Here is a 12,129-nt window from a genome sequence, read left to right as displayed (position 1 = left end):
GATAGGTCTTATTATCGGGGAAACACGGTAGATATGGAGGCAAAGTGAGAGTGGCTCTATATCTTCCCTCTTACCTCGAGTGATTCCATCTTTAAACCAGCCTCCACTTCAGTATAAATGAGCAGGCAGGTCTTAGGTTTAGATTTTCTCCCTTCACCCTTCTTTTGCAAGCTTGGCTCACAGAGAGAGAACAGCTCGCTCTGCTCCAAGTCCCCAAGGCCAACACAGATGAGCAAGTACATGTTCTCCCTCCTTAAACACAACAAACTGCAATTCCCAAGGCCAGTTCAAATAGTTTGTGATACACACTACTGCCTCTCATTTTTCATTGACACTCTATATTCTGGTTAATCATAACTTGTGAGGATAGCTTACTTGGATGGCAGAGGAATGCTGTTGCTCATCCAACTTCTTCAAGTCATGTCTTGTAATAAAAATAGAGCTTTCCCCCCTGACATATCCAGATTTTGAGATTTGGATCCCTTTACTGTGATGCTGGTTCATCTGACAGCCTGACCCTTGCTTAAGTGTGATTAAGGACATTTTGGGAGCCTTGCAAACAAGGGGTCTAAAAGTAGAACATGCCAGTCGGTTAATTGCTGGTTCCTCGGTATTCTCTGGTCTAAGCTGACAGCCAGCTGTGCACCTTGAAGGAATCAACATTTCTGTGATCTGCTGTCAGAACTGACATGCTCCCTGGGTTTCATCTATCACTTATAGCCTCAGGTTAGAACAGGAGCTCAGACCCAAGTGAACCTTCTAGGGAGACTGGGAGCCCCAGATGTTGCAGTCGTGTGGTTGTTACTGCTTCCTCTCTCTACTGAAGCTTCTCCTAGCTAAAGGGGTGGTGAGAGGCCAGCAGGCTGCTATGCATTCTTTCCTCTTGACATCCCAGGTGATTGATTTAGAAGGCTGTCTATGAAGACCTCGTAAAGAAGTGAGTCACAACTTCAACAGAAAGGATCTGGTTGTAACATCAACCTTCCCCCTTTAGGCATTCCCTTTCAGGAGAGCCATTGAAAAACTGGAATGCAGCCAGAGGAAGTTGATGTGCCCAGTGTTTCCAGGTTAATTTGGGAAGGAGACTTGAAACAGTGTCATGTGAGGACTGGTTAAAGGAATTGGGAACATTTAGTATGGAGAAAAGAAAACTTGAGGTGAGCATTGTAGCTCCCTCCAAATATTTTGAAGGTTGTCTTCTGGAAGGGGGATCAATCAATCAATAAACATGTATTAAGAACTTATTATGTGACCGGGATGATGCTGCGCACTGTGGATGCACAAAAAGCCAAAAGAGCCCTGCCCTCAAGGAGCTTACAATCTAACAGAAAGAAATGGAAAAGCCGGGCTCAGGGTGGGGATGGCAGACTTGTCAGCCAGCAGCTGACTGAACTGGGTCTCTTCCTTAAATGGAGGCTGTGTGAGGAGCTGTAACATGTCTACCCTTTACCCTCTCTAATCAGAAATTTGTTTTTTAAAGGAGATTAGATAGTATAGCAGACAGAAGAGTGAATTTGGTTTCAGGAAGACCTGGATTCTAATTCTGCCCCTGACACTAGCAGCAAGATCACAGGTAATAATGTCTCTGAGCCTCAACGTCCTCATCTGTAAAATGGGGAAATAATACCTGTGGTAGCTACTTCCTGGTTCAGAGGACTGTTGCGAAGTTTTGAGGTTTTGAGATTATATATATATGTGTGTGTGTGTGTGTGTGTGTGTGCTTTGTAAATTTTATAGTGCCACATAAATAGCTGTTTTATTATTTTCCTCATCTCTAGACAACAAAATTTCACAATGGCTTACTGGAAGAACTTGGTGGATTCCAGAATGGGTTATTGACAGATATTATAAGATTTCTTTTTTCATGGGGATCTTTAACACAGGATAGGTTCTTATTTGTAGGAATGGTACATTGCCTCAAATTGTGGGCTGTGGACCTTTGGGAGTCCCTAAGACTTTCTATTTTCATAAAAATACAAAGATGTTATTTAGATTTTAAATACTCCTCTCCTTTCCCATTTACCTAGGTGTGTGGGCCCTGATTTTCTACACATACTTCAACCAAAACGACATGTCACAACAGTTGAATGCAGAGTCATATATGAAAATTCAGATGGCTTTCGTTAAGCAAGATACTAAGGAGATTATCAAAACATGTAAAACTGTGCCTACTCTTCTCACGAAATTAAAAAAAAGATTACTTTTTGCAAATAATATTTATACATGCAATAGGTTTCGTACTATTATTTTAAAATGAAGGAACATTTAAAAATAGTTTCAATTTCCAAGATAGCAAATATCAGTAGCTATAACCCATTTAAATTAAAAACTCTTTGGGGTCATCAATAATTTTAAAGAACATGAAAAATTCCTGAGACCAAAATGTTTGAGAACCACTGCATTTGATTATAAACTCCTTGAGAGCAGGGACTATCTGTTGCCTTTCTTTACACTTTCAGTGTTTGGCAAAGTACCTGGAACATAGTAGATACATAATAAAAGCTAGCTGAATGATTGATTTTGGGGTGAGGGATTACCTATTGGACTTGGGGAGGACCCTACTGTAATTTATAAGATACTTATAAGTTATAAGAATTTATAAGCCTGTCATATGGGAGGGTGCTTTTCTCTGAAAAATCAAAGCCAGGTCTTAAAATTGAGATGAACAACAGGGTGATAAAATTAATTATTAAATAATATTAATGATCAGTATTAACTAAATTAATTAATATTAATTAAATTAATTATTCAGTTTCAGACAGTTGAGATGGCCAGGATCTATCTTCATTTTAGGGATCTAGTTGAAAGAACTCAAGGTGGGGATTTTTGATATCTGGGTAAAAATACCCTTGCCTTACTGTGATTTCATGCAAGTCATATAACTTTTCTTCACATCATTGTGTACCTCTTCCCTCATTCCAACCAAATGAAAATGAAGATGATGCTATATACCTTACCTCCTAACCCTATTGGGAAAGTGACTATCAGCTTAACATATCCTTTCTGAGCCTTGGTGTCCTTATCTGTAAAGTGGGGATAATGATACCTATAGGGTCTGCCTCACCTGGTTCTTGTTAAGACTTAAATGAGATAAAGTGGGTAAAGTATTTATCAGCCTTTAGCTGCTGATTCTAAATGCTGGTTCTTGCTGCTGCTACAACGATTATGTATTCAACCACTTTCTTTTTTTTTAAATTTTTTTAAAGCAATTGGGGTTAAGTAACTTGCTCAAGGTTATACAGCCAGGTGTTTCTGAGTGGGTGCTAAGTGTCTGAGCCTAGGATTCGATCTCCAGGTCATCCTGACACTGGAGCCAGTGCTCTTACTCTCGGTACTACCTGGCCGCCCCATGTTCAACCATTTTCAGTCATATCTGACTCTTCATGACCCCATTTGGGGTTTTCTTGGCAAAGATACTGGGGTGGTTTGCCATTTCCTCCTCCAGCTCACTTTACAGATGAAGAACTGAAGCAAAAAAGGGTTAAATGACTTGCCTAGAGTCACACAGTTAGTATGTGTCTGAGCTTGGATTTGAACTCAAGATGTCTTCCTGACTCCAGGGCCAGCACTCTATAGACTGCGGCCCAAGTTGCCCACAACAGTTATAACAGATGTAAATATACTTTAGAGGATGCAAGCAAGGCATAACAGTAGTGGGGTCATTGAGTTGCCTAGGCCTGAATGATTTATATTAGAGACTAATTTTTAACATTTCTTGGGTTAGGGACTCCTCTGGCAGTCTGGCAAAGCCTGTGAAAACCTTCTCAAAATAGTGATTTTAATATATATATTAAAACAAAATATATAGGATTAAAAAAAAAACAGCCCAAAGTTTAGTGAAATAAGATATTTTTTTCTCCTGTTCACATTCACAGACCTGGCCCTTGTGGATCCCAGGTTAAGAACCCTTGTTCTAGACAGTTTAAAGTTTCCCGGGTTAATTTGTTTTGGCTGTATAGACCTGATCTGGAGTCTAGCCCCTCAGTGAGAAAATGACATTTTATGGCTACCTCTAGGTACCTGCTCTCTTACTGATAGCCAAAATCTTTTCTTTCCCACTAGCCTCCCCCATGACTCTCAGTGTTCTGATGCCAGAGCGGTTAACCCCGGAAAGATCTGCAAACTTGCTGAGGCAGGGGAAACAGAAACTTATGAGTCATATCAAGTGATCTTGCTAGTGCTACTACCAGAAGGAAACCTGGGGGCTGGCTCTCAGGAAGCTATGGTGTGACCTTGGGGCATTCAGCTCCAATTCAGCCCCACTAGCAGTGAGCTGAGCAAGCTTTGAGGCCCACCCAGTCCTTTTTCTGTGGTCTGCAAATGACTAGAACCTCAGGAGACAGGAAGCACAAAATATCGTTTAGTATAAAGTACATAGATGGCATCTTGGAGAAATAGCAGAAGGTGCATTAATACCATAGGCAAAAGAATCAGGGCCTATTTTCTCCCAAATCATCCTTGTACTTGGAGTCTTTCCTTGGTTGAGGATTGAGCCTGCGTAACAGCCACTAGATCTTGCCAGAACAGATGTCAGGGAGAGCATCAGTAAATGTGCTTCTAGTGAGAGTAACCCAGGACTGGATGCGGTGACCCTCAGTTCTCATTTTTATTCAGAGTTAACTAGTCTTTGGGAAGTAAGACATGGTCCTTTCTCCGCTATGTATCAGTCTGTCTTCGGAAACAGCAAGATAAATGTCTGCCTGAGCTTTTCGGTGAATCTGTAATATGTTCAGAGAGCAGCAAGGAGGAGGTTTGATGTCATTTTGTCTGTGAAGAGCTAAGTAAATTGAGAGGTCCTAGGAGAGAGAGAAGAGTTTTGGTGGGCTGTAGGGTCAATATTATTCAACAGTGTGCCATGACAGCTAAGCCAGGTAACACAGACACATACAGTGTCCAGAATGGGAGATTCCACTATACTCTGCCCTGGAGGGACATAGACAAAGTGGAACATTCCCAGAAGAGGGTGACCAGTAGAATGAGAATCAACAAGTCAAGTCAACAAGCATTTATTAAGCGCCTACTATATGCCAGGCACTGTACTAAGCTCTGAGAAAACAACAACAACAAAAAGTTGAAAAATACAAGTGGACAATAAACCAGGTCATGCAAAGATGAGTTGAAGGAATTGGGGCTATTTAGCATAGAGAAGAAAAGACTTGGGGGGGGGGAGAGGGGAAACTATAAGTAACATTAAAATATTTGAAGGGCTGTTATATAGAAAAGAGATTAGGTTAATTTTTTTCAGCCCCTTTAGGCAGAGCTGTGGGGAGCAGTGAGTGAAGGGTTAAGAGAAGCAGATTTCAATTTATTATAAAGAAATACTTGCTAATAATTATAGTTACACAAAAGTTAAATAATAATAATTGACAAAATAATAGATTTAGAGCAGGAAGGGACCTTGGAGGTCATTGAGTCTAACCTTGTCGTTTTATAGAAGAAATTGAAGCCAAGATAAGTTAAATGCGATCTTTGCACAGGGTCACATAGCTAGTTAAATATCTGAGTCAGAATTCGAACCCAGATCTTCCTGATTCTAGCTCCAGGGCTCTAATACCCCGATTGCCCTCCACTGTTCCGTGGGTGGCCTCATGAGCTGATGAATTCCTCATCAGCAGATTTCTTTAAGTAGAGGTTAAACAACCATTTGTCAGGGATGTTGAATTCATGCTGTAAGTGGGGGATGGTTGAGATGATCCCTGGGGTATTTTCTAGGTCCAGAGTTCTAGAAAACAGGGAGTTTTTGACACTATCTCTTTTGTGGCTGCTGAGATGAGCACAGAGAAGATGGGCACATGGGGAAGAGTGGGTGTGGGGTTTGAGACAAACTTGAACCTTCTCCTCTCTCCCCTTGATTCAAATTCTGCAGGTAGCAGAAATCAGAAGGGTGGGGGAACACTTTTCAAGTGTTTTTAAGTCTAATGGCCAAAGTGATAAAACAATTCCAGGTCCCTTTTCAAAGTTGCAGAAACATATCAGTACATTGAATCAGAAGTCAACCACCTCTTCCAGGGCTATCTTTCCACCTGGCTTTGAAAAGAGTTGGGTATAATTTTTCCAAAGTAAAAGAATTATGAAAAAAAAATCAGCCAGTCAAAATAGCCACAAAGCCATTTACATCATGTCAAGGGGAAGTCAAGGGAAAACATCTAAGTGAGTTCTTGATTTCTTTCTTCCTTGTGGTGTAGACAAGCCTGCAGGTAAAGGAGGATGGTCTGTCAATAACCTGTCCTTTGGAAGCCACTTAGTGTAGCTTGATGGAAAATTTAAAAGTATTGGCTTAGCCTAGCTTCCCACTTCAGAAGCTATTCTCTAGGATTAAGGAATACTTGGTCAAGTGTTTGTATGCCAGGAGGAAGGCTAGGGAACAAGGAATGGGAGTGTTGGAGGCAAAGAAATAGAGGTTAAAGATGTCCACTAGCCAGTGGCCCAATGGCCCTAGCAAGTGTCATGTGAAGTGGGTAATTAAAATGACTTGACTCATTTCTTCTTCTGTAAGGGTCCAATAGTTTGGGTGGAAAGGGGGTAGTGAGTGTGGCTGATTTTTTTTCTCACCTTAGAGTAAAAAACACTTGATAGTCAAGAAAAAGTTGACAGCAATGCTTTTGGCGAGCAGCATGCGGAGTCCCAGCAGGGTGATGCTCAGCAAGTTCACTTTCTCAATTTGCACTATGGAAGAGGAAAATTAGTGAAGTGGCATTGGCGGTGACTAGATTCCAGCCCAGAGCAAGGCATGCAACGGTGACTCTGACCTTCCTTTGCTCTGAATTACTCTTTTGTTCCCTTCCTGTAATCAAACTTATTCTTAGGCACCCTCCCAGAGATCCAAGTTTCTCTTGTGGTAACCCCAATCAAGAGCTTCTCTGGGATCCACACTCACAGATGGTCTGAAAGGGGTGCCAGAGGCTGTAGATTCAGAAGGGGCTTCAGAGATTATCTAGTCCAATTCCCTCATTTTGCAGATGAGGAAACAGAGACACAGAAGGGTCAAGCAAATAGTCCAAAGTCATACAGACAATAAGAAGATGAGCCAGGATTTGAACCCAGGTCATATGACTCTAAATCCAGTGTTCTTTTCATTGTTACCTTCTTTTTCAACAATCCTTTATCAATTGCCTACTGAGTGCCAAGTGTTACATAGCAGGTTCTGGGGATAGAAAGAAAAAAGAAACAGACCTTGCTCTCAAGGAGCTTGCATTCTGTTGTTGGAAAATAGTATGCAGACAGAAAAGTAAATTCTATCTACCTATCTATCTATCTATCTATCTATCTATCTATCTATCTATCTATCTATCTACACACACAGAGTAATTTCAGGAAGTACTACTGAGTATGGGGACATTAATCTCTATGGGCTCCCATATTTCTTAGGTAAAGTTTCTTTGTTGATCTCCAATTTTGGCTGTTTTTGGTCCCACTCTCATTCCATATAGGAGCTACAGAATTTGGTCTTAAATTTCTCTTGCCCCCATTTGGACCCTTTCCTTAAACTTACCTGTGGATTTGTGGCACTCTTGGAAAGATGATGACTGGTCAATGTGTTCCTCTAGATCTGGAAAGAATGAAACAACAAAAAAATAAGAGACTCTGTTCTACTTCTAGCCAATGTAGTCATAGAATTTAAAAGCTCAAAGGCATCATCTAATCCAACCCTTTAAATTTTCACACAAGGTAGACATGGCCTAATGAGGCTGAGTGCCCTTGAAACTTCCTATCTTCTCTGGGAGGTTGTTCTATTAATCATTCTCTCATTCATTTTCAGTTGCTCCCTCTCTGCTGGCCCTTTCATCACTTCATATGTGTGTGTATATGTATATATATACATGTATGTATATACATATATGATGTATATATGTATATTTATATGTTCAGATATGTCCTAGTCTATAACATTTTTTCCTTGACCATGCTACCTTTCTATTTTCTCTCCTAGATTGGAGCTAAAATGTTTAGGGCTTAAATGTCAGGCTGTAGAGTTTATATTTTTCCTATAGGTAATAGGATGCCATTGATGATTCAGAGTCAGAACTTTGCATTAGGAAGATAATATTTGAAGTTGTGGAAAAGATGAATTGGAGGAGAGGGAGACTAGGGTAAAGAATTAGTGGGCTACAATGAATCAAGCAAAATGGGCCAGAACCAGGATGGTGACAACGACTTGAGAGGAAGGGATAGACATGGAAGGTATTGTGAAGAAAGAATAAGTAGGATTTGGCCACTAATTGAATTTGGCAGGCGCAGAGGGGAAGGAGAGGGAAGAGTCAAAGGATGAATCAGTTTTTGAGGCTAGATTTTTGGAAGGATGCTTTTTATTACATCATGATTTCAACATCTAAAGTTGTTTGGCTGACTCTATAAATGTATAGCTTCTGTAGGAGTTTCCTATGGTCTCTGACTGGAAGCAGGCTGGGCTGCTTCCTTTTGGGGGTCAATACCAGTCTGAATTGGACAGTGCCCCATAAACCATTATTCTTGAGCAACAACAAAGAGAAAGCTACATGGAAAGGGCTGATTGGCTGATGGAGTTTCATAGGGGAGATGAGAATAATAACTCACATTTATAAAACACTTTATGGTTTACAAAGCACTTTCCTTACAGTGATGTGAGCATTATTTCCACCATTTTTACAGATGAGAAGATTGAAGCTAAGTGCATTGTTTATGGTCACATCAACAAATTAAGTGTCAGAACTAGGACTCAAACCTAGAGTCTTCATGTCCATGTTTTTCACATCTTACAAGGGTTTCTTTCCAATGTCCCAACTAGCGATATAGAAATGCATGTGGTGTGAGTTTTCTGGGGCCACATACTTGAACTTTTCCTTTTGCTACTTATCTGTTTCACTCAGTCACATGATGTTTGAACCAAGAGTCCTTGTCTAGCTATTACTCATTTCTAGTATGGTGCCATTTTCAGGATGGAGATAAGTTCAGTATTCTCTTCCACAACTTCCCTTATTTTTCTCCCACCCCCAGTTTGCCTGAGATCATACCTGAACTCTTGTCAGTGGAATCCTCACTGGACCTTTTGTAAGAAGCCTTCACAGTCTTATTGTTGTGCCGAACTGTACAGTTAATTTGTTCCACATCTTTCTTATATTGACCAAGCTTGACAGCGCTGAACTTCCCATTGGCAATGGTGACCACTCCTTCTGTTGCATTGCTCTCTGGGTAGAGAAGTATATCCACAGGCTTGGGGTAGAAGTCTTTCACCAGACACGCAACATTGGTCCCATTTTTCATGACAAAGACTGAGGGCGTAGAAGGTTCTTGGAATTCTGAAAAATGTAATCAGCCTTCTTTGTGAGGTGACTACCCAAGGCATTATGATAGAAATGGCTATTTTAACTTTACAGATCAACTTTTTCCCAATGATCTGTTTTTTCCTCTGCTGTCTGCTTGCTGATTTCCGAGCACTTAATAGGATGGGCAGGGGAAGCAGAAAGAGATGCACTATATGAATGTTAGCTATTATCATTATCAATGTCATGTTTATATGGCTAATGAGGGGATGATTATGTTACTTGAAGTATCCTGATTCAGCATTGTCATTCTTATTGCCACAGAACACAGGATATAGGAGCTATCCATCATCCTGCCTTTGGCAGAACTATACCTAATTATCTTCTGAGGCCTTAGTTGTGCTCTCTGCGGCAACAGCCAATTAGCTATGGGATACTGGATAGCGTGGATAAACGCTCTCTGCTGATGGTGTCATTTGGAGCCTGGACCAAGGCTGATAAGTTTGACAGAAAGTTATGGTCAGAATGGCTCAGAGTCATTGGGCTTCTGAGTGAGTAGACTTTCAGAAAGTCAGCCCATGGCTGAATTAGGGCTCTGGACAAGAATATCTGTGCCTATTCCCCTTCTAGCCCAGAGTTTCTGCCAAGAAACCAGGCAGGCTAGGGAACTACAAAGCTCTCCCTTCCCTTGCATGCCACCCCCCCCCCCCAACAAAGACCAGGGGTTAGTTGTGTGAATTTTCTTTTACCTTTGAAGCTACCATCACTTCAAGTGCTAGGGGTCATTAAGGATTCTGAACGTGGAGTTCACATTGAGAGGATCACAAAGGCACGACTGAGAAATGGGCCAAGATGAGGATGACGTTTTGCCCTGTAGTAGTTCTGACAGTTCAATGGGATGTATACCAGAGAAGAACCAATATAAGCTGGCAGCATTTTAAATGCTGAGTATAGAACTTCTTCCTAAAGAACCAACTGTTCACAACAGTTAGAGGAGGAGTTCCTACTTGGTGGCTCTTGTATTCTGTAGTTGACTATAGGCTCCTAACCTCTTCTGGAAGATGGGTCCTGAGATTTCTCCACTGAAAATTTTAGTGTAAAGATATGATTCTGCTCATTTTTACTGAGCACAGTAGGAAGGTTCCTAAAAGGCTATCTTGCTATTATCAGCTCCTCATCATTAAAGGGCAAGGACCTCTCCCCTTGTGATCTCCCAGCACCTGCTTTCAAACACCCCAGTACTGCATGAGAAATCCCTCACCTTTCCCTGCTTTAGCTGAGATCAACTGACAACCCCAGTATTAACGGCTAGAAACCACACATGACAAATGGCTTTCTGCTTTCCTTCCTCACTCACCACCCTCTCCCTTCCATATCCTTTTCTCCCTTCTCCCCTTCTTAGCAGAAATACTTCAGTTTGGTCTCCCAGGTTTGATCTTAGACTGAAATGTATTTCTGCTGGTTTTTATGGGCACTCAGTTTCCTCATCTGTAATAAATTTTCCATTAATTCTAGCAGCTTCTCGACTTGTCCTTAATAATCTATCTTGACTACAGTCATATCCATACCAGAGGAGTGTAACATCTTGATTGAGGGGATTAGATTAGATGGTTTCTGGGATTTCTTTCAGATCCAGAGCAAGGATCTCATGAGGTGGGGAAGGTGATAGAATTAATAACGAAAAAAATTCTTTACCATCATGGACTTAGGTCTACACAGTTGCAATAATGCAGCTTCCCACATCTGTTTTTGTCAAAGGCTACTGGAAAACTGAGGGAACTCAGTTTTTCTACATTGTTGTAAATAAGCTTGGTGGGAGTATGTTTGGATTTTTTTGGGCTGGAGCTACCAAGCAAGGACCTCTCTGGGTCATAAGGTGCCTCTGGTTCTGGTCTGGTCTCTGCTACTAACTATCTTTGTGATCTCAGGAAATTTCTTTCACTTTTGTGGGACTCATTTCCCTCATCTATAAAAATGTAGTATAAGCTTGAACATTCTATAGTTCTAGGAAATCAAAGGCAATTCCATTGTTGTGATCTATGAAATTCTGATTTGTGATTCTTGATCCTAGCTCAGGAGACAAGCCTCAGAATCACAGAAATGGAAAGAATCCCTAGGTCATTTAGCTTAACCTGTATCTGAATAAGAATTCTCTTTATATCAAACCTAGACTTTGTTTGAAGATTGCTAGTAAGAGGGAACTCATCACCTTCCAACCCCATCCCACCTTTGGATTGGTTTAATGATTAGGATAATTTTCCTTATGTCAGGTTTAAATCTGCCTCTCTTCAATTTCCACCCATTGCTTTGAATTCTGCCTTTTGGGGGACAAACAAAAAAATGGAATTGCTCTTCTGTATGGCAGCCCTAACATATATAAGAAGAAGCTTATGTTTTTAACTATAAACTCTGAAAATGATAGTCTACTATCAAATACTGTTGATGTGCTGAATTTGATCATAGTGTACTAGTTTGCTAGAATATTTTGTTATGATTCCTGTCTTGATTATTGTCAAGACTAATAAATAATGAATAATAATCGAGTCAATAGTTGAGACCAATCAATAATTTTCAACTAACCAATATTTAGTTGAAAAGTTAAAAAATCTTTATAATCAGTTATACTACATCCTGATGATCAAGGAAAGGTTGTTTAATTGGATTAAAATAAAACAAAACAAACCTAAAAAACCCTGAATATGGTCAAATATGGTTCACATGTGTAAACATAATATAGAGGTTTTTAACCTTTTTTTGTTGATAGGGACCCTTTTGGCAGTTTGTGGAAACACATCAGTTCTTCTCAGAATCATGGTTTTAAATGCATAAAATAAAATTCATAGGATTACCAAGGAAACCAATGACATTTAAATACTCTTATCAAACTACA

The 12,129-nt window shown here is 40.3% G+C and overlaps 1 gene segment (V, D, J or C); it reads right to left on the bottom strand.

Annotated features, from left to right (window-relative positions):
- Positions 1-4,346: 4,346 nt before the first annotated feature.
- Positions 4,347-12,129, bottom strand: part of LOC138168865 (T cell receptor delta constant-like) — a 412,235-nt gene continuing 404,452 nt past the window's right edge. The window contains 4 exon segments of the C gene segment in view: positions 4,347-4,796; positions 6,553-6,666; positions 7,493-7,549; positions 8,991-9,275. Coding sequence covers positions 6,554-6,666; positions 7,493-7,549; positions 8,991-9,275 — 455 coding nt within the window.

Source organism: Petaurus breviceps, unplaced genomic scaffold, assembly GCF_028583685.1.
Source record: "Petaurus breviceps papuanus isolate PSGF00001 unplaced genomic scaffold, PetGlider_PUasm1.0 37, whole genome shotgun sequence".
Taxonomy (NCBI): domain Eukaryota; kingdom Metazoa; phylum Chordata; class Mammalia; order Diprotodontia; family Petauridae; genus Petaurus; species Petaurus breviceps.
The sequence above is the reverse complement of the archived record's forward strand: the minus strand, read 5'-3'. Positions and strand labels throughout refer to the sequence as shown.